Source organism: Nyctereutes procyonoides, unplaced genomic scaffold (genome assembly GCF_905146905.1).
Source record: "Nyctereutes procyonoides isolate TBG_1078 unplaced genomic scaffold, NYPRO_anot_genome, whole genome shotgun sequence".
NCBI classification, from domain to species: Eukaryota; Metazoa; Chordata; class Mammalia; order Carnivora; family Canidae; genus Nyctereutes; species Nyctereutes procyonoides.
Window position 1 is genome coordinate 36226725 of NW_026575047.1, and position 22262 is coordinate 36248986.

Genomic DNA, 22262 nt, shown 5'->3' on the forward strand with positions numbered 1-22262 from the left:
CTTGAGGTTCCCTGGGAGCATTTCCAAGGCAGGGTGCCCACGGTATGGAAGGGAAGCTGTGCTCTCTGGAGGCACTGGGCAGCAGGGGGACAGGTGTCTGCTTCCTTCCACGCCACCCTGTCCCATAGGAGGAAGGAGACTGCACTGTCCTCTCCCCCAGGACCTGAGAGATCCAGCGAGACAGCTTTTTCTGGGTGCGCTCACCACCTGCAGTGGGGTTGTCATGAGAGGCTGCTCCAGGAGCCCAATCTGAAGAGCAGGCCCCGGGTGAACTCCGAGGTGCTCCTTTCCTGGCTCTTGCTGGGGGCAGTGGTCCTCAAGCTGCAGAGTGCCTGAGAATCGCTAGGAGGATCGAGGTGGCCGCCCCCACCTTCTGGTTCAGTAGTTCTCGGGTGGGCCTGAGGGTTCGCACTGCCAACTAGTTCCCAGGCTAGGCTGCTGCGGCTGGTCCAGGGCCCATGCTCTGGGAACCACTCGCCGGTCCAGGGCTTCACTACTGAATTAGTGTCTGCCTAGACGCCCTTTCGAAACAGGAGTCTCGGGGGCTGGACATGTGCACCTGAGTCACCTCGGTACCCCCTGAGCTCGGCGACAAGTCAGCAGCCAGCTCACTGGCTGCCACGCCCTGTGACACGGCGTGCTCACATACGACTCTGGGAACGCAGGGACGGGGCTGGGGTGTGCGGGGAGGAGGGGGACCCGGGGCACGCCGCCTGAGTGGGATCTGCGGCTGGGGGTCTTCAGATGTGCTCTGCAGGCCCCTCGGAGCTCCGTGGAGTCTGCCGCGAGCCACTGTGTTGTGCTCCTGGGGCCGGGTCTGAGGCTTCCCTTCCTTCCTCCCCCTACCCCCCTGGAGCCTGCAAACGGGTAAGTCCACTTGGATTGATTTTACGTTGGACCTTCCACACTGGGTTTGTTCTGGAGAGAGCACCCCAGGCCTAGGTGGACTGCATGTGTGCCCACTTTAGGGTGAGCAGACCTTGCCCTGAGATTTCCCTATAGGGGGAGGTACACCCGGGAAGCAGCCAGGCCTTGAGTGACCAGGGTCACAAGGCCGGGGATGCAGCATGGCTAGGTTGTGGGGATGGGAAGCCAAGATGTGGTAGGGTCCCAGGAGGCCCAAGGACTCCACCCCGGGAGCTGAGCACAGAGCTTCTGGTGACTTCACAGCCCCTCCACCTCCCATGGCCTCTCAAGGGCTCCTCTGTTCCCCTCCTTTCATCTCCCAGCTCTCAACACCAGATTTCCTACTCAAATTCCTGGGACCCATCAGCAGCCTGACCTGATCTGGGAACTGCGGGTGCAGACACATGGTTCAGGATAGGCCAGCTCCTGGGACAGGTGCATCCAGGGCCCTTCCCCCAGTAGATGCTGTAGGGGACGGTGGGGGGTATGTGGGGACTGGGGTGCCCCGTCTGTGGGGTGACCAGGTGCCAACCACATCCCTCCCCGCACTGCCACCTCCCTGCGGACACAGAGCCACTCAAACCCTGGGCAGCCAGGCTGTGGCACCGAGACGAGGCAGGACAACTGTATTCGCTGTCTCAGCTCCTGGAATTACCTTTTTCTGATCATCAAAGTAATTCACGTTGGATTTGCAAAAGAAAAACTATAGAGAAAAACATAACATAGAAAGAAAAGACTCTAATGATGACCACAGAGGTAAGACATTTATTTAACAGGTTGGTAACCAGGTCTCCAGGTTTTTTCTGAGCATTAACAATGTACACACGTTATAAATGTGTGATAAAAATGGATTCAGGCAAAGTATAGAATCTTGGGATTTCAACGTTCATGGGTGGCTGCCGGTGACCTGCTGGTGCCACCGTTGACGTAAGCCATCCTTCTCGATATCTGGGCACCTGTAGGAATGGAAGAGAGGCTTCTATACAGATGCCCGGGCTACCCGTGACAGTCGTACCTTCTAGCACATACTGCCAAACCAGGCAGGGCCCCTTCTCAGACCCTGGTGTCGGGGTCAGTCTGCAGTGGCCAAGGGATGACCACTTCCCCTCTGGTGCTACTGGTGTCCTGTCTCGTCTTCAAGCCTCGCCCGGCTGCCAGGTGCACAGCTGCCACCACCGTGTAGTACATAAGGTCATGGTGGTGGCGGTGGTGGGGTCTCCTTAGAGGGAGCTTGGGGTAAGAGAAGGAGGCAGACTCATTTATTTGTAGGGGATCTGAGGAACTTTCTGGTGCATAAACATACTATAAAAAGCACGACTGGTAGAGTCACGGGAGGACATAATAGCTCTGAGTACACTAGTGATGGCCATTTGCATCCAGCCCAAGCCAGGCCTCAGGGACACCTGCAGAGGCCCCGGGGCGAGTAGAGTGTCAAGGAGCTGATTTACTCAAGATTCCACAGAACCCCAGGACATGAAGGCCCACTGCTTTGAGGGCTTTCCGATGAGACAACACAAAGAAGGTAAGATAGAAACAAAATCCAGCTCCACGGCTCTGGTAGGAGCGTGGCCCAGGGAACAGTGGTGATGGTGGTGGTGGGCAGGGGCCTGGGGCCCCAGAGAATGCGGGTCTGACCCTGGGGCTGAGTGAGCTCCCCAGGAGCCCCTGCAGTGGCTGCCGCAGTGAGTAGGGCCCCCCTCGGGCAGGGTGGCCCAGGGCTCCGTTGAGGAAGGCTCCGTGCACACGGCTTCAGAAACATCAACCTTTTCTAGGGTAAGGGAAGCAGCTCTCAGAGACAAGGCTGGGCACAGTCTCAGACTTCGACGGTGTTCTGCCTTGTGTGGAGAAATGACTGACCAGTAAGCATCGCTTTTTCTAAATCCAACTCTACTCCATTGTGAAATGCTATTTTTTTGGAAAGACTGAGAGGAGATGGGGTGGGATGGGGTGGTGGTAATTTTAAAAGCACCCTAAAGCCGCTGCAAACTGCCAAATGAGCTCACTTCCAGCTGACACTCTCAAAAGTGAAGTTGTTTTAGTAAAAGAAAATGACTTTGGAAGAGGTGGCATATAAAAGGAAAAGCGTATATTGTCAATGATCTCATGTGATGGGCAGAAAGAAAACGTCTCCAGCTCTGAATTTTCTAGACATACTTAAAAAAAAAATAGGAGTAAACATTCATAGCTGGACCTCTCATAAGGTCATTTTGTCCCCCCTAGAATTAGGGCAAATAAAAAAAGAAACATCTAAATCGGATGTTCAAACAACCCTGTCCAGTATGATCCAACCCTCGCTCCTTAAAAGCACACTTAGAAGTGCCCCAGATCCTCCTGCTGGGCTTGAAAGGCATGAAGCTGCTTCCTCCGTTCATCTGTGTTCTGTGCAGAGCAAACGCTATGTGGATGCTCTTTCTCAAATCAAACAAACTTTTTTGGTGGTTCTATCCTATGCCCTTTCATGTCCCAATCCTAAAATAACAGCGTACACATGTGGAGAGACTGCAGAGTTTTTTTTATTTTTTAAATGATCGTTCTGATTTTATTACATCAGAAACTCAGCCTATACATTTTCTACAACTAGTCACTGGGGAAAAAAGCATTATTTTTTCTCTGTATCTCTATTTTTAACTTTTTATTATTATTATTTTTTAAGAGTTAAGAGTTTCTCTATCATAAAGTGGAAGAAAATCTCAGCTAGACACAAAGACCTGACAGAGACATGCAGGGTCAACGGATTAATGAATCCCCAAACCAAAAGCTCCACCCTGTGGGGCTGAGATGAGCTGGGGGAAGGACCGGTGAGCCGGGAATACAACTCTCTGGCTCTCTGGAACTTCCTTAGGAAAGCCAGGCACTGAGGAAGGCCATGTGTGGGGTGAAGAAACCCCATGCCTCTCCTCAGGATCACGCCTCTGGCTTAGCCCTGCCAGGTCCAGGAGTGCCCAAGTTGGGAGAGGCCTAGGGAGCCCCTCAGCCCCTCCTGTCCGGCCCATCTGGCAGGAGCTACTCTGCCTCTCTGGAGTCTGCAGCACAAGGCTGCAGAGACCCCGCGGGCAGAGACACCACAGGTGGGTGCCTTCCCATTTCTTGTCCCCAGGCCACCAGGAGACACTCGGGGGCAGGCTCTGTGTGTGGAACAGCAGGATCAAAGCAGAGGCTCAGTCCTCCCTGGTCTGGTTCGTGTTCTGGTTGGCATTCATAATCTTGCTTTTAGAATCTGAACAGAATTCTTGGCTTTTGTTAATTTTTATCAATTTTTGTCTCCTTAGAAAGCTTAAAATGCTCTTTGACTTAAAAAGACTGCTTCACAGTGGAACACCTTTGAATTAATCAATCACCTGCTCCTCTGGAGGGCTTTGGGCTCAGGGACGAATGGCCTGTGGCCCTGTGCCTTATTTGGTTGCTGTAAGACAGGAGAGGAAGGACACGTCCTATCCAGGCCCTTATTCTCAGTTCCAAGTGCACAAAGTCACCTTCCTGAAAGCAATTATTTTTCCAAACTTACCAGCCATAAACCGAGCCATTATATGATTTTGAATCTTGGACACTGTGAGTAGCTTTAGCTTCTAGGCTGGAGATGCAGACTATAAATACAATAAACATAAAGATGTCCCATGTCCTCCTCTCTGCCAGAGCAGGGATTCAGCTTCTGTTGAGGAACCTTGGACAATAATCCCTGGAGCATAGGGCTTACCCAAAAGACAGATGGGACCACGGGCTGTGCACTTAGCTCTTCCCAGGCCCTACTAGATTTCCTTATTCCTACCCCATTCAACACATGTGAGAATTCTTCAAGTAATTCCGCATGTGTGTGTGTACACATGCACACCTACACATAGTTATACACACACACACACACACACACACACACACACACACACGTATCTATGTGTCTGTGAGTATTGATATGGTATCCCAAGGATCATAATGAGATTTGGGTATTTTGCATCAGGTCTATGAAAACTCTGACCCAAGAAGCATGTCTCTTCTAGCCTTCCCTTGCCTGGTCTGCCTCTGCTCCAGGGTTGGAGGGGAAGGGGCATTATATCGATGTTTCCTGAGCAGAAGGACAGTGGGCTCTGGACCTCCAGGAGTGAGTGTCCTGGTTTTGTGGTTTCCTCAACCCAGCCCTCCTCATGGCCCCTGAGGTCATCTATAATGCTGCAAGAAAGCAATGCCTATGTGAGAACAGGAGCACTTCTGCTGAGGCAGGGTCTGGGCACAGCACTGGAACATGGAGTAGAGACACAGTCTCATTAGCACGCCTGCCACAGATGGATGGGGATGCAGTGACTGGGGTTCTGGCACGAATTGCGTTGTAGGGTGGATCACCCCCAGGAGGTGCCTAGCTTACCCCTCGGCTGGCCTCTCTGTGGTTACTTGACTGCTCATGACCGTGTCCCTCAAACAAAGAGAGGAGGGAGGCAGTCTGTGAGCCCAACTGCCACTGCCCCCACAGCCACACACTTGGCAGGGCCCACGGGGCTGCAGAAAGAGCTCTCACTCTAACTCTTGTGCTTCTTTTTCTCTGTTAAATGCAGCATGTGCTGCTAAAGGGTAGAGTCTAAGAATACTTTTTATAGCACATCTGGCAGCTTGAAAGATGTTATTTACAAATGCTATAAATCGACGTGCCAGCTTTTCTTGTGCTATCAAAGTTTTCAAGATAAACCAATACATGGACAAACGCTCCTAAATTAATTCAAATATCAGTACCTGTTAAGCTCAAACAGATTGCGAATTACCTGGCCACGCTTTCCCCAGCTTCTGGGCCAATCAGACTCCACCAGCTATTCTGGGGCTTGAAAGATTAAAGATAAAATGTCTATAACTAGTATTAAGACCTAGTTTATTGACCTAGTTTATTGGGGGGAAAAACCATTAAAAGCATTTCGAAAACAAAGACTGGTCTGATCATTTTATGTGTTTTGAAAAAGAATCCTTCCTTGAAGTGGCTATAAAAATTATTAGTGCAACATCAAAAAATTACAAAATCTATTTTTGGCTGAATTGCATTAGCTCCTTATATGGATATCTCCCTGAAGGATGCAGCCGAGGAGATTTAAGAAAAATATTTGCAATAAAGGCAATGATCTCGTCACATGAGCTAATATCCCATAAGACTAAGAGGAAGCAGCCAAGGAAATTATAGAATTTTTTTTTTTTTTTTTTTAAAGAAAAGGTATAAGGCATGACGGTCACTTAACACCTATTTGAACACGGGCAATGTGATGCACGAGGAGCTGTGAAAACACAGGGTTGAGGTCAGCACCAATCAGACCGGACACTGTTTTGCCAGACAGACAGAAAGACCAACTGTAAGAAGGTGGGCTGTGCCCATGCCTGGTTCAACCAGCTAAAAGGGAGGTGGTCTCCTGAGCCTGGGGTCTCTTCCAAGGGATGAAAGAGATTACACGCGGTGATGCGGGAATTAAACACGAGCCACATTTAGGTGGAGAACCCCAGCAGAGGTGTGATGTGGTGGAGGCGTGGCTGCCCAGCATGGGGTCACTGTCTGGCCTGGGGTCTGTGCATCAGGCCCCGACAAGGCACAGGCCTCACTGCCAGGGGTTACACACAGGGTGGGCACACGCCACCACTGCATCGTTTATTTAACCTTTCCCCTCTTACCAGAATCAATCAAGAGAACGCTTCGGATACATGTTCTCTAACACCTTCTTTAAAATGTTCATAAGGACCAACTTTATTGAAAGTGGACACACAGAGAGAATGCAGCATAAAGAAGTGTTTCCAGGATCAAACCCTGGGTGATGCTTTTACATTTACTATAAAGAAGAGAACCTGTCAGTAGAGTAGCTACTTATTTTTGCTGAGTGTTCTCTGCTTTTCTGCGTGCTCCACGATCTTCTCTTCCACGTAAAGACCCTTCCGTTTGCGCACGGCGTTCATGTACTTCCGGGCCTGGTTCTCAGAATCAGCCTTTTCCCCAAAGTGCAAGTATTCTTCCTCGGTGGTTGGCACCCAGAAGGGGTCGCTGGGAATGATCTTGTAAAAAGAAGGTGACAGAATGTGCTCGATCAGGCAAATATACTTTCATGCCAAACAGCCCTTCAAAATTCGTACAGTCTTAGCTGAAGAAGGACAGTTAAGCAACGAGCAGGGGAGCAGGGAAGCTTGCCAGAAATGGTAATAAACCAATGTGGACAATGAAAGGAGTGGGACGAACAGAACTGGTAATGTCCACACCCCAGAGCCTGCATGTGACACTAAGGAACGAGGGAAACTCTTAATTTTGAATAATGTAATAAAAAATCCCTTTCACTAGGATATTATCTGGGTACTGGTGTCTCTTCATCAATTTTGCCTTTGTCCCCAGCAGAGACCAACACACATAAGCCCATTCTTGATGACTCTGAGCCTTTGGCTCCAAAACCCAGTGGCGTGCTCACTGAGCTGGACTGGAGGGTTGGCCCATGTTTGCCTGGATGAGACGCAGACAGAGGCACCTCCTTCCCTCTTCTGTCTGGACCCATGCCCGTTCCCGCTGGGCCCGTGAGGAAGACAAGGCCAGGGGCAGGCACGCCAGGGATGCTTTCTCTCTGAGGCTACTGCCAGGGTCAGGGGGCGGGGAGGAGAGGGCCGAGCAGGGCCCAGGGATGGCAGTGGGGAAGGGCCGAGGGGCTCAGTGGCTCTGTGATGACCAGCCAGGACGCGATGTCCATGGAGGTGGTAATAACCCAGGACATGACAGAAAGTGGGGGTAGTTCCGACTCCTGACAGTTTCATTCAGGCAGAGAAAGATCCAAGAGCCCAACACTCACGGCCACTCTCTGCCTCCTCACCTCAGACTATGATGGTGAACGTGAGAGGAGGAAAACAGACCTGAAGAGCATGGCTGCCCCCAGGAAGCACACAGCCTGCCTGTCCTTTGTACTACTTGCGGCAGCTGCACTGCCCCCTCCCTGCCCCTGCGGCAGGGGCCCCGCCAGGCCAGCTGGTGTCATTCTGGAACTCAGGACCGGCTGCGCAGTACTGCCCGCCGTCAAGACTGCATCCTCCAAGGTCAGCTTCATCAGTAATGAAGGTGAGAGTCTGCACCTTACGTGCGTTCTTCTTATGTGTGTTTTCTCCCGTTTCTCAATTGGGTGAACAAAGGGATGGTATTTATTAAGTGTCCTCAAATCCTAACACTTTTCAATTTAAAACAGATGTGAAAGAAAAATGTATTTTAAAATAGTTGCTCTTGGGATCCCTGGGTGGCGCAGCGGTTTAGCGCCTGCCTTTGGCCCAGGGCGCGATCCTGGAGACCCGGGATCGAATCCCACGTCAGGCTCCCGGTGCATGGAGCCTGCTTCTCCCTCTGCCTGTGTCTCTGCCCCTCTCTCTCTCTGTGTGACTATCATAAATAAATAAAAAAATTAAAAAAAAAACCTAAAAAAAAAAATAAAATAGTTGCTCTTGAGCACAAGAAAGGGGGGTGTCTGTGGCCCAGGAGAGGGAGATGTCTTGGAGGGAGAGACGGGAGCCCCCAGTAGAGGGAGGCAAAGGCCCCATCCCCTCCCCACAGGGAGCCGGGCTAGGCCCTAGTGCCCACTTTGGATGGGCCCTGCCACACAGCCCGGCCCCTGGGGGCAGGCTACTCCTTCTCTGGAGCTGGAATGACCAAGGGCCTATGCCCCTCATCCTGTGCTGTCCACCCTGGTGGCGGCACTGAGCCAGAGCTGTGGCTCTTGGGAGGACAGAGGGACAGGCGACTCGGACACGCCCTGCCACGCCATGACACAGTCCAGGGGGAGGAAACTCCCACTGAGGTCAGCGGATTACTGGGCAGGTAACCCCGCACATGAGAGCAGGAACCACGCTCAACAAAGGGAGAATTCACAATCAAGTAAGACATAACAACAGAGGGCCTGGAAATTATAGGTTCATTTAAAAGTCCTCCAAGAAATAAAGGGTGTGTGGGGCCATGGCATCCATAAAACGTTAGGCAGTCAGAAAAAAGAACTGGAAATCCTAGAAATAAAGAATTTGGGCTACAAATAAGAAAGAAACTCCGTAGCAAACTGCTCAAGAGAGTAAGTGAAAAGATGGACTTGACAATCAGATTCTGTAACGAACTCAGCAAAGTAGACACACAGCCCAATAAAACATGGGTAAGACTTGAGAAGACCTTTCTGCAAAAAAGACATGCAAATGGCCAACAAGCCCTGGAAAGCCTGTCATTAGTCCTCAGGGAAACCCAAGCCCACAAGGAGCTTCCTCTTCTCACACAGGAGGACAGCGACTGCTGCAAACAGGAGAGGGAGAGACAAACACACTGGTGACTGGCTTGTAGCAGGAGGGACATGGTCAGAAGGGGGGACACCTGAAGCTGGCTGGGCCACCATGCTAGCAGAGATGGGGAGCACAGAGGGCACTGGGATCGGAGCCCCCCGCCTTGCAGGGGTATGAGGAGGCCCCCGGGAAATGGAACCATCACCTGGGCACCTGGGCAGCCATCCACAGGACTGTCTATACTGCAGGAGACTAATTTTAAGCTGGTTACCCTCCCCTTTCCAACGGGACAATAAACCCACCACAGATGATAAAGAAGCTATGTGTTCTTAGTAGGTCTGAGGGACAGTGGCAAATAAGTTGTTGATTCTGCTACAAAAGTGACAAATTTTATGAACAGCAAGAAATGAGCTACTAGTTGAGAGATACCAGACTTGGACTAGCCAATTTAAGACAAACCAGAGTCCTTGATTAAAAAATGTAAGACCAGGAGTTTCAAAAGATCTCATTTTGTGTGGGCCTTGGGCATAGACTTCCAAGGTTTGCTCAGCTTATTGGCCAAGACTCCAAGCCTACCTTCTGCACTCACCTTCATCTGCTGGAGGCCTCCTCTGGGGACCTGCTCCCTACCACACTCCCTGGGGGCTGAGGCACCCACATTCCCTGCTCCTCCCCAGGGCAAGTGCTCCTTACCACACTCCCTGGGGGCTGAGGCACCCACATTCCCTGCTCCTCCCCAGGGCAAGTGCTCCCTACCACCCTCCCCAGGGGCTCAGGTGCCTACACTCCCTGCTCCTCCCCAGGGCAGGTGTTCCCTACTACCCTCCCTGTTCCTCTGCAGGCAGGTGCTTCCATCCAACTGTCCCTAGGAGCTCAGGAGCCCACACTGTGCTATGCCCTAATGAACAGCATCCTTGAGGCATCAGTTTGGAAGAAAAGATGCTGTTTTCTAACTGGCTCAGCCAGAATTCATCGGCCCGTGGTGAGAATGATTTTTTGCAACCCCACAGGCTGAAGGGAATGGCATTTACTAGTTCATGGAAAGGGAGGCACCCAAGTGTTTGCTGTTGTCCTGGGTATTTAAAAAAAGAAAAAGAGAAAGAGAAAGAGAGAAAGAGAGAAAGAAGAAAGAAAGAAAGAGAGAAAGAAAGAAAGAAAGAAAGAAAGAAAAGAAAAGAAAAAAGAAAAGAAAGAGAAGAGAAGAGAAGAGAAGAGAAGAGAAGAGAAGAGAAGAGAAGAGAAGAGAAGAGAAGGGAAGAGCTCAGAAGGAAAGAGTCCGGGGAGCCCCATGTCCGTCCTATACCCAACTGCCACCAGGATTAGGGCCGGCAGGTGGGAAACACCGAGTCCAAGATAACCCTGCTGGGCGCTCCCGTGATCCTAACTGTGCTCCTCAAGGCAGGGGAGCCCGGGCCTGCCCCCAGGGTGGGCTCAGCATCACACAGCCAATCCCGAGCCTGTGCTAACACAAATGCACCCCGGCACTGGCTGGGGATATTTTTCTTTCTGTGCCTGTTATTAGCTCCTTTTCTTCCTTTTTCATAGAAGGGGCCAAACATAGAAAGAGAAATTATGGGATTGCTGACTTCAAAGGTTTCCTCGTGGAAAATGCCTGTAATCTTATCTCCTCTATTTTTTGAAGCACTTTCTCTCAAAAGCTCTTGATTGTAAATTATATGGTGTGATAGAACACAAATGAAAGAAAGTGCCTTGGAGTGAGAAGCCAGATCTCAACAACAGCGTTATTTCTAAACCTAGCTATGGGGGAAAAACCAAGACAACCAGAAACTATCAGATCAATGGCATTTAATTATAACATCGTTTTCAAGACTTTCAAAGATGCGAAGCTTTTGGGAATAGGACCAGGACAGGTGGCCGGGGGATGACACGGGACAGCACCAAATTCTTGACTCTGTTCTCTTTAAAGTTGTCAGGAGACAGATTTTTAATAACAAACTAAGGAAGCCAGAAACCAATATTAAAAAAAAAAACCCAAACCACTATTATTAAGTATGTAAGATGTCTGGCCTCTTTTTAATTGAGAGAGAATGGAGACTGAAAAAACCATCATGGTTTTCACATTAACAAAAACTGCCTATTTGGTATAAACTTGCTGTTGTTACATGGCTGCCCCTAAACACCCATCCTCCCTAGTTTCTTGGCTAATAGATATTTCAGGTGGGCATACTTAGGATCAGGATGAGGGGGCACACTTCTTCTGGGAAGAGCCAGACAGTCAATATTTTAGACCGCAGGCCACACGGTCTCTGTTGCAAGTACTCGGCTCTGCTGGAAAGCCACCACAGAAAATATGTAAATTGAAACAGCTATACTACAGTGAATTTTATTAACCAAAACAGATCACGGGCCACAGTTTGCTGTCTCCTGACCTAGTCAAAGACAACATTTCCCAGCCTCCTTGTTAGGTGGGCATTATCAGATGTGTCCGTATGAATGGCTGTGGGCAATGGGACTTGTATGAAATCCCACCGTGTCCCTGCAGGGAAGGCGCAAGCCCCCCTCTTACTGGCTGGAATGCAGGGATGTAGGGGTATGGTAGGAGGCAGAATGGCCACTCTGGACCATCAGCAGGAGCCCAGCAAACCAGAGGAGCCTAAGCCCCTCTCAGTGAGCCCCCACCACCCAAGCTGCTGCCCCAGATGCAAAAGAGCAGCTCTGCCTTAGCTGAGCCACTCTACTCTGAGACCCTTTTGAACGAACAGCCTTACCTGCCGCTTATTTGCCAATTAAGAAACCATGAAAACTTGACAGATCTTTTAAAATGCATTTTATAAACCCACTTTCAGTTTTAAATCTGACTATACAGCGATGATGTATTTCTAACAAACAATAGAATATATAAATTCACACATCTAACTCTTCTAATATTGATAACATTACAACTGCTGTGAATACCTTCTTTGGATCTTACATGCAGGGAACGCTGGGCATCACTAACTACACTCTCTGTGCTGATCAAGCATACTCTACCCCGGTCCCGTCAGTAGTGTGGATTTAGGTTATCTTCCTGAAACGGATGAATTGTCATCTCAAAGGTATCAGGAGCATGAGCTGCAAGTTCTGGAGGCTGTTTTCAGCCATGGCAGCACCAATGAAGAAAGTGCTTTGCCTCCCAAGGTCATTGCTTTGAAGTGGGATAAATCTCGCTGTGGTTCTACGTATCATTTGGCTGCACTGCCCCATAATCACAGCTCTGGTCCCCCAAAAAAACACAGGAGAGGGCTGTTGAGATGTGTTTCACGGAAAGCATCACTCATGATTGACACCACAGATGGAGTTCCTCACTAGCTGCTTGGATAAATCCACTCCTCCTATTTCTCACTGCTTTGTGTTCTTACATAAAGTTGAGTGCCAAAAACCCAAACTGAAAGGGTAAAAGTTTGGGTAAGTGGGAAATTACTACCTGTTTAAATTCAGAAGTTAACCAGTCAGTTAAATGTTTTGGAGCACCTGTTTTCCACATAACGAAATATAGCAATGACATCTATTCAGATATAAACCAGTAAAACCACCAAAACCTCATTTCTAGACAAAATACACAATGCAAGAAAAGTTTCACAGCAAATCCCTGCTAAAATGGAGACTGTGCTGACATAAGAAAGGAACCTATATTAGAACCTTAACCGTAGTTCTATCAAGCTGTAAGAAAGTGACTTTCTCTATGGAGAGGCAGACTCAGGTGTGAGCTCTGGATTAGCAGCTTCACTGTTATCACTTCAAGTGACATGAACTGACCAAGTACAACTGGCCCTGTCCAGGTCCGTGGTTCTCAAGGGTCACCTTTCTTTACTATGCTGAGTTACCTGACTATAAAATTCATTTTAAAGAGGAGGTTCTCCCTCACTTACTACATTTGCCTTTAATACCTGCATTGAAACGGGGCCCATCTGGCTAATGGAGGCGAGAGAAGGAACAGCTGAGCCCCGATCTGAAACCGGGAGCTGTGCCAGGGCAGCGCTGAAGAAGAGCCTGGTGGTCTGAGTGGCCGAGACAAGCCCAGTTGAGCATGGAGCAGATGCCAAGCACACGCATGCCAGCGACGGCCCATAGCATCGGGCATCAGGCCCTGCACTCACCATGCCTGATGTCAGGGAGAGATACACTGAGCAGGTTCCATCTGCCCCAGGGAGCAGAAGGACACTATTTAAAACCAGAGTCTCCCACTGCAGAGCCAATGCTCCTTCCAATTAACAATGACCCTCCCAGGGAAGAGTGAACACTGTGACATTCTTTCTATTCCCTGTAAAGTGACTTACAGCCAGTAGTTAAAATATTTCACTCCCGACCCAAGGCCATGTCTTGAGACCTCCCCAAGGCTTCCGGCAAGCACTCTGTACTCCCCCCAGCAGCACGCGCCTCTGGTCTCAGCAACCTGTGGGTCTCTGTTCAAAGATGCCTCCAGAAGGCTGCTCTGACCTCCCCACCTTCCTTGGATTATTACCTTTCTTTCCTGCTCACCATCTTCTCTTCTCTCCCCAGCAACGTGGATCAACATGTCCAGTTTTAATCTCAGGTAAGGTTTGCTCTCACCCACCTCTCCCTACCCTGGCAGTGGGGTGTTCTGATGAGCCCCTTCATCCCAGTACATGTGAGAGCCGTGGAGACCCTGAGCCTTCACAAGGCGGAATGAAGGTTACATGATGCATGGGAATTGAAAGCTGTCCCTTGCAAGAAGTACAACTGTCCCCTAAATACCTCAAGTACTTTTCCCCCAGAAGAAAAGTTCCTGAGAGTTTCACTTTCAAAATGTCTGTGATTTTCCTTTAAAAATCTAAAATCTGGGATCCTTGGGTGACTCAGTGGTTTGGTGCCTGCCTTCGGCCTAGGGCGTAATCCTGGAGTCCCGGGATCGAGTCCCACGTCAGGCTTACTGCATGGAGCCTGCTTCTCCCTCTGCCTGTGTCTCTGCCATTCTCTCTCTCTCTCTGTCTTTCATGAATAAATAAATAAAATCTTTAAAAAAAAATCTGAAATCTATCTTCGAAGGGAAACACAGAATTGAATGTTGTGGCTTAAATTTTACATCCAGTAAAAGGAACAAATGAGTGTGTGTGTGTGTGTGTGTGTGTGTGTGTGTGTGTGTTTATTACAGGCCACCTGTGACCTAAGGATCATTCGATCTGAATGAAAAGCAGTCCTGCGCCGTCTCCAGGGCCATTGGCGGAGCTGCAGGAAAACCAGCCAGCATGGGAGGTCCTGTTTGCCACTCCCTGGCATTATGTGCAGGAAGCACATGTGCCCCCAAGGAGGAGGGAAGGGGATCAGGGCTGTTACCTCCCAGTGGCTGAACACCAGCTGCGGGCTGGCCAAGCCACTCGTCCGCTTCCTGATCTCATCCGCAAAGCCGAAGCTCTCAGCAACGGGCAGCACCGCCTTGATGATGAACATGTCTGTCCCTTCTTTCATTTCTTCTTGAAGCACTCGACCTTCTCTCTTTGATAAGACGGCATAGACACGACCTGCAAGGCCATACAGCTTTTAAATTCACTGAGCAGTTATGTATCTAGAGCCACACAAAGACGTGATTACGCACACCCCCTGTAACAATCCACCAGTGAGTGTAACTTGGTTCCTGATAACTGAAGTTTACAAAAGCATGAAAACTTTTCAGTAGTTAAAAGTAAGCTACAAAAAAATTAGAGACAAAAGGTAACAAAAAGCAAAATCATCCTACCCAAAGGGCAATCCCAACACAGCATGAGAAGCAAGAGACTTTCAGAGGAACTTCTGATATAATTTCACCCATGAGCAGTCTCATGAGATGAGTGTGATTGGGCTTTGTAAATATTAAATTATTTTAATAACTATGAGACATCATTAATAGGATGGTGATAGCATAAGGCTACTTGGGACTCATAAGCAGGCAACTGGCACAGTGACATTTTTTATATCAGAAACAAAACCACACAGAGACAACTGGATGCTCAAATTTTTAAGAATCGCTAATATGTAAGTGGCGTAAGTATTTTATTCCCCCTGAAAATGGATAGTCCCTGGCATCTTTAATGTCTGATAACAATGTCTCCTGCCACATCACAAGAACACCACCAAATCCTCTTGGCTAATACTCGCATTTCATCCTTAGGCCCGAGGCTGCCTGACACTGCGAGGGAGAAGTCTTCCCTGGGAGGCTCGGTAGCGTGCCTCCAGGTGCGAAGTCTCCTATCAACTGGTAAGCAGGACAGACGCTAAGAAGAGAGACGGACTCACACACAGCTGTAAGGCACCAGCTGGGGCCAGCAGATACTCTCATTAAAGCCTCCTCTTTCACCTGCCACTTAGGAAGTTTTCATTGCATAACTGATCCATCCTTAAAAGTCTACAGCATTGCAGCTGAGCAGAGCAGACATCTTCTCTGAGCACTGGCAGGGTCCCTGATGTTTTCTAGGTGCCTGGGGGCTGCCCCAGTGCACCCGCACCCACCTTCCTCCCTAGGTGCCAGGGGGCTGCCCCGGTGCGCCAGCACCCACCTTACTCCCTAGGTGCCCGGGGGTCTGCCCCGGTGCGCCAGCACCCACTTTCCTCCCTAGGTGCCCAGGGGGGCTGCCCGCGCCCCCCTTCCTCCTTAGGTGCCGGGGGGGGGCTTCCCTGGTGTGCCCACACCCACCTTCCTCCCTAGGTACCGGGGGGGGGCTGCCCCAGTGCGCCAGCGCCCACTTTCCTCCCCAGGTACCCAGGGGGGCTGCCCCGCTGCGCCCGCACCCACCTTCCTCCCTAGGTGCCGGGGCGGGGGGCCTGACCTGGTGCGACCGCGCCCACCTTCCTCCCTAGGTGCCCGGGGGGCTGCCCCGGTGCGCCAGCGCCCACTTTCCTCTCTAGGTGCCCAGGGGGGGCAGCCCCGCTGCGCCCGCACCCACCTTCCTCCCTAGGTGCCGGGGCGGGGGGCCTGACCTGGTGCGACTGCGCCCACCTTCCTCCCTAGGTGTCCGGGGGGCTGACCCAGTGCGCCCACGCCCACCTTCCTCTCTAGGTGCCCGGGGGGGCTGACCAGGTGCACCCGCGCCCACCTAGAGCTGCTTCTGTGCCCCTAGGAACTGAGGACGCAGAGCCAGCCTTCTGCCTGCGAACTCTGAGGACTCAGATCCCCCTGGTGGTGGTGATCAGGAAAGACCAAGGAAACAAAAGGCAGGAGTCCCTTGTGTCAGGCAGTGGTGGCCTTAGAAATAAAAACCCCTAAAAACTCTAAGGGGTCTTCCTCATCTCCAGATTCAATGGAAAAACAAGCAAATTGCAATTCTGTTCGTGCTGAAAGGCTCGGCCTCCCCTTCTCTCCCGGCCAGCTCCCACACTGCTCCCTTTCTTCTGTTTCCCGAGTGCTCAGATTTTCACTTCTTCAACACCCGGGCTCTACTGGCAGCCTGGGCTGAAGAACGATGGCTGCCCTGACGCGCCACCGTCACTTTCAGATGGCAAATGTCCTTTCCCCATCCTCTCATGATTTCTGCGTGGCTGGAGCTGCTGGCCCACACCTCTAACGGCTCTCTCTGGCATCAGCATCGACCCTCAGAGCCTGGCCTGGCCCTCTGACTGTCAGCAGCAACTACCCAGGGACCAACGCCCCAAGGACCACTGGCCGAGGCTCCCATCTCTCCTCTGAACACTTCCCACAGACAGCCCATCCATATCTTTTGTGTGAGTTAAGCTAGGGAGGCCGTGCCTGGGCTGCTGAGACCAGCTCTTTGCTAGGCCCGCGGTCACCCACGCTGACTGTGACTGCCAGGGCATCCCCACGTGCACCCCGACTCCTCCAAAGCCAGCACGCGCGGGATGAAACACAGTCCCCACCCGTCATCCAGACTAGCAATCTGCGGTAGGGAAGCAGAACAGAGGTCAGAGGGGGAACGGAAGGGTCACCGTGATCCACCCCAGCTGCCACAGAGATTCTGCTCACCACTCTGCAGCTTACCTCCTCCCACAAGGCCCAGCCCGTCAGGGCCACCCTCCCCCATGGGCCACTCTCCAGCCCCAAACCTACTCCCCTCTGGTTTCTGTTAGCCCCAGCTTCTCTCACAGGGAGACCAGCCTATAAGCTCCTGGAAGATAATTGGCTCTCTCTCCTCCACCCTGAACACCTCAAACCTTTCCATCCCAACCCTTTCCTATCTGTACCACTGTGACTCTCTCATCCCGCCCCCAACATGTGGAGCCCAGACCTGAACATAGCACTCTGGGTATGGTCTGGAAGCTTTGACACAGCACAACAATGGTCTGTCCCCTAGCTGCCCTATGTAGCTGCCTGCAATTCCCAGGAGGGGAGAAAACCTTCATAACCTTGACTCAGCTAGCTTGTTGCAGGAAAAGCTGTAGGTGATTTACAGAAACAGATACGAAACAGCGAGGTGCAGGGTGGGGGCAGAGGGGAGATGGTGATCTGATGAATGAACTGGAGCGGAGACCACAAGGGGCGGACACTGCAGAGGCCCCTTCCTTGGAGGTCATGCCAGCGGGCTCAGATCAATAACTGAGATGGAGGCTGAATGTAATTAATCGTGTAATTTTGAGCCATTCAATTTTAATTCCACTAAAACTAAATCCTGAAACTGGGGCACAGTGATGGATCACTGAACAGGGGAAAATAGCTATAAATAGAACCTTCCAAAGATACTTGGCTTTTATGACAGGTGCGTCCAGTGCTTGGACCCTGTAACCCTGGCTCTGCTCTCACAGAGCCATGATGGCTGCCTTACCCAGGAGGACTCACCATTGTGTGGCCTCTGTGGTGACTCCAGCTCCCCTTCAACCAGATGTCTGCTCCACGATACAGGAGTCCCCTGTCCATGTACCAAAGGCCACGGTGTACCCCGCTGTACCGCATGCAAGGCACCAAGAGCAAGCACCGACCAGGGAAACCACAGCAACAAAAAGCTTAGTTGATGACAACAGTCTGGTCACAGCTGGTCTTTGAATGACTACACCACGAATTTCTCAGCCTGAATTCAGGGCCCTCTGTGGCCTGTAGCAACCCAGGACGTCAAGCCCCAGGGAATCCAGGCCCTGCAGCACAGAGCACAGCTGGAGCACTCACTACCACAGCCACCTGAGGTCCTCCCACTCCCCACTCTACCTACAATGCACCTACTCCCACTCCATGGTCACGTCCTTTTCATGAGTTAAAGCCCATCTAGAACCACCATCTTCCGTGGGATCCTACAACAAGGAAAATCATCTCTTCACCACTTGGGCTTTACTGAACCTACTGTGCTCTAAAGGCATTCATTATATGTTCTTGTATGTATATTTTCTTTTGTGATAGGCAGCAAGACTGGTCTGTATACTCTACAATCATTCGAGCTGAAAGTTTGGAAATTAAAGGTATGATTTTTTTTTTTCCTCCAGAATTTAGGAAAGGAAGCAGCTGTTCACAGCAATGTTTTCTCTTACAGTCAACAAACAGGAAACAATGCAGATTTCCAATTTGGGGATGATGGGAAGTAAATTATAGCCTAACAAGTTGATAGGATGTTATGCAGAGGTTAAAATGAAATTTTGTGAATACTGAGTAGCCACATGGAAGCGGGCTTATAAAATGAATAGTAAATACAAAAAGCAAAACTAATATTACACTCCTGCTACCATAAGGTTAGAGCCACGCAAAATGTAGTATTATGGATGAAGATCGTAAAAGAAAGTGGAAAACGACATGTTGATCTCCAAGGAGGAAGAGTTTTCTTCATCTTGTGGTTTCTGTTATTGTTGGCAGCCCTTGCAGTGTAACTTCAATTAAAACACATAGATGGCAAAATTGGTGGGCACTTCTCACTCTAATAAATCAGGTCACACTAACCTCTTTCCCTTTTGTTACAGAGCAACCAGGCTGCTAAATCCAGCAAACGTGGTTGACAGGATGCAGACGGGCTTCCACCAAACATGCGCTGCAGGGTGCTGTGGACTGTGGGGAATGTGGGCTGCCTGCTTGCCTACAGAGGAATTCAGCCACGAGTTTATAGGACAAGCATGTCAACCAGTTGCCCCCACCCTGGGAAGACGTGCCAGTGCTCTGACTGCAGCTCCGTGCCCTTACGATCACCAGCAGCTTACAGGCTCAGAAGGCATGGGGATCAAATCCCAAGGTGACAGGATGCTGAAAGGCTAAGAGATACTTGGACAGAATCAGGGTAACTAGGTAAGGACACACACTCAACATGACATAAGTTAGTATGGGTAAATGCAAGGTTTTACAGTTGGCTTCAACCAACCAGCCATCCAGGGTTAGAGGGAATGCTGAAAAGAAGCTCCTGTAAGTAGTTTGGTATCTACCAAGTAGATACCAGTCTTCTGTAGGCTCTGTCTTTAGTCTGTAGTACACAGAGAGCCAATTTCACACTTAGCAGCTCAACTCAAAATTATTCCGTCTATCAAAGCCCATTTCAAAGAACTATTACTTTCAAAAAGTCTATCCTGTTTCGAATTTTCCTAATCCCAATTTCTCATAAAATTTCACTGGAAGGCCATATTTATTCACTGGATTCAACCGTGTTGCACTTCCTGTTTTACAGTTAGGCTTTGTCATCCAATTCATCTCTCAAAGCAGGATCTCACACAGCATAGGCACACATACATATCTGTATATTTTTGTTGAAATGAATTATGAGATGCTGATGAAATGTAGAAAGAACTCTGAGTTTGGAATAGGAAAGGTTTTTAAAAGTAAACAGTGACACTTATTAAGACTGTTTCTGACATGTTAAGGCATGTATGTTCTCACCATGTGAGCATTTATCCCTATAGGTAAAAACACAGGATGGACTACAATAGCTGTTGCTGTGATTAAAACTCTAGAACTAAAAAAACAGAACTCTAGAACTACCAGAAAAAGTTATTTTTCATACGTGAAATTATTGCCAAAGACAAAAACAATGAGAACCCAAGAATGAAAGAAGCTACCAGGTTAGAAGAAGGAATATAAAGAGAGACAGCTTGCTACCCACGTGGGAATTAAAAACACAAACAGATTCCACTGTCTAATGTTAAAGTTAAAGACACCTGGGGGGCTCAGTCAGTTAAGCGGCTGACTCTGGGGGCTCAGGTCATGATCTCAGGGTCATAGGATTGAGCACTGCATCAGGCTTCCTGCTCAGTGCAGAGTCCACTTGAGATTTTTCTTTCCTCCTCACTCTGTCTCTCATGCCCACTCTCTCTCTTTCTCAAATAAATAAATTAAGTGGAGCATTTTCTCATGTGCTTGTTGGCCATGTCTATGTCTTCCTCTGTGAGATTTCTGCTCAGCCATTAGAAACGACAAATACCCACCATTTGCTTTGACGTGGATGGAACTGGAGGGTATTATGCTGAGTGAAATAAGTCAATCGGAGAAGGACAAACATTACATGGTCTCATTCATTTGGGGAATATAAAAAATAGTGACAGGGAATAAAGGGGAAAGGAGAAAAAATGAGTGGGAAATATCAGAAAGGGAGAGAGAACATCAGAGACTCCTAACTCTAGGAAACGAACTAGGGGTGGGGGAAGGGAAGGTGGGCGGGGGGTGGGGGTGACTGGGTGACAGGCACTGAGGGGGGCACTTGATGGGATGAGCACTGGGTGTTATTCTATATGTTGGCAAATTGAACACCAATAAAAAATAAATTTACAAAAAAAAAGAAAGAAATTAAGTAAAAATTTTAAAAAGTCTTAAAAAAATAAGATTAAAGATAATTTTCATGGGTAAAGAACGAGAACAGAACCATACCTCTGAGAAAATAGAGTTTATAAGTAAAGAAGGCCATTTTATTGGGATCACTCCCCAGGTAAAGTGATTCAGAAATGACTATTTTTCCACAGAATGTCCCAATCTGACCATAAGCCATTTTATCCATTTAAAGAAGGACTTCTATACTTTAACAATCTGTGTAGAAGGAACTACGTTTTTAAAAGAGACCAAGGACACTGACTTTGTTAAATAAAAAAGACCTGAACTTGTCATTTTACTCTTCTTGTGTCAATTCTTGGAGAATTAAAGCATCGGTCAGCAAAGTCTGGAAGATCTCTGAATATCCAGGCAGGGATACTGCTGGGTACTAGAGCATGGCTATCATTACCCAAGAGCCCCTCAAAGCCATGGGAAAATGAACTTGAAAGGAGACCCTCCCCTCTAAGCAGCTTCACACTAATTCAGGAGGGAATAATTCCAGACCAAATCAAAATAGTTTCTTTGTGAGGTGGAGATGTGGCAGCCACGTAGACCAGCCAGGGGCGATGGGACCGAGGCTGCGCAATGACCAGCCCACACACAGGAGCCGTGTCGCCGGGGGCAGAGAGGCCAGCGCGGTGGAAGGTGTACCAGGTGGAGGGGAGGAAAAGACTGACTTTGCTCCTAAGACAGAAGAGGGCAAACAACCCTGAGGATGGGGATGTGTAACTCTCCCACTAGGTGCCAGAATGCAGCCTGACGGCCAGGTGAAGAAGAGCGCCAGGATGGAGAGAAAGGCCAGGAACCCAGCGATATCTCAAGGGGCTGTCCTAGGGCTGTCTGCTCTTGTGAAGGGTCCTGGTGGTGATTTCCTACAGGAAAAGGGGAAGTGGGCATGGCACACTGATTCGACAGTCTGCCCAGAGTTTCAGTCTGATAAATGCCAACAGCTGATCCAGGTTTCACGTGTTATGTGGAAAACTGTCTTCTAAGAAAGCGAAGGACAAATGCTACTCCAAACACACAATGTAGGAGAGCCGGCAACTTGAGGAAGAGAGATGTGTTCCTGTCACTATCGTAGGAGTGCAAGAGAAGGAAGGACAGGCGCAGATGTATGGGGACCACAGACTTTTTGGAAGATTTCCTAACTGCATATAGAAGAAGAAACAGAACAAGACAAGTTTTAGGATAACAAACTCCAAGATAAAATTCCTTTCAGGAGTAACAAGAGTCTGAAATATCAACCACAAATAGTCCCAGTGAGAGACAGAGGAGAAGAGATCCTCCCCACCCCTCAAATACAACAGTAGCTCCAAAATAAACCTTGGGTCAAGGAAGGGATTTTTTCACTGTTGTTAAGAGGACACACACGGTGGACAGAAGAAAAGGTGATCGAAGCACATCCAGAGTGTTAAGCCGATCCTGACAAAACCACAGTGCCAACTAATGATACCACAAAGGGTCTTCTCTG

General features: G+C 49.4%; 1 protein-coding gene across 2 annotated transcripts in view; it reads right to left on the reverse strand.

Annotated features, from left to right (window-relative positions):
* Positions 1–6521: 6521 nt before the first annotated feature.
* The window catches only part of EFL1 (elongation factor like GTPase 1), a 118342-nt gene continuing 102601 nt past the window's right edge, over positions 6522–22262 (reverse strand). For both annotated transcript variants that reach the window (XM_055326281.1, XM_055326280.1), the window contains exons 19-20: positions 14437–14621; positions 6522–6912 (exon numbers count right to left, since the gene is read on the reverse strand). In XM_055326281.1, coding sequence (XP_055182256.1) covers positions 6724–6912; positions 14437–14621 — 374 coding nt within the window. In that variant the 3' untranslated portion in view covers positions 6522–6723. The remainder of the gene's footprint in view (positions 6913–14436; positions 14622–22262) is intronic.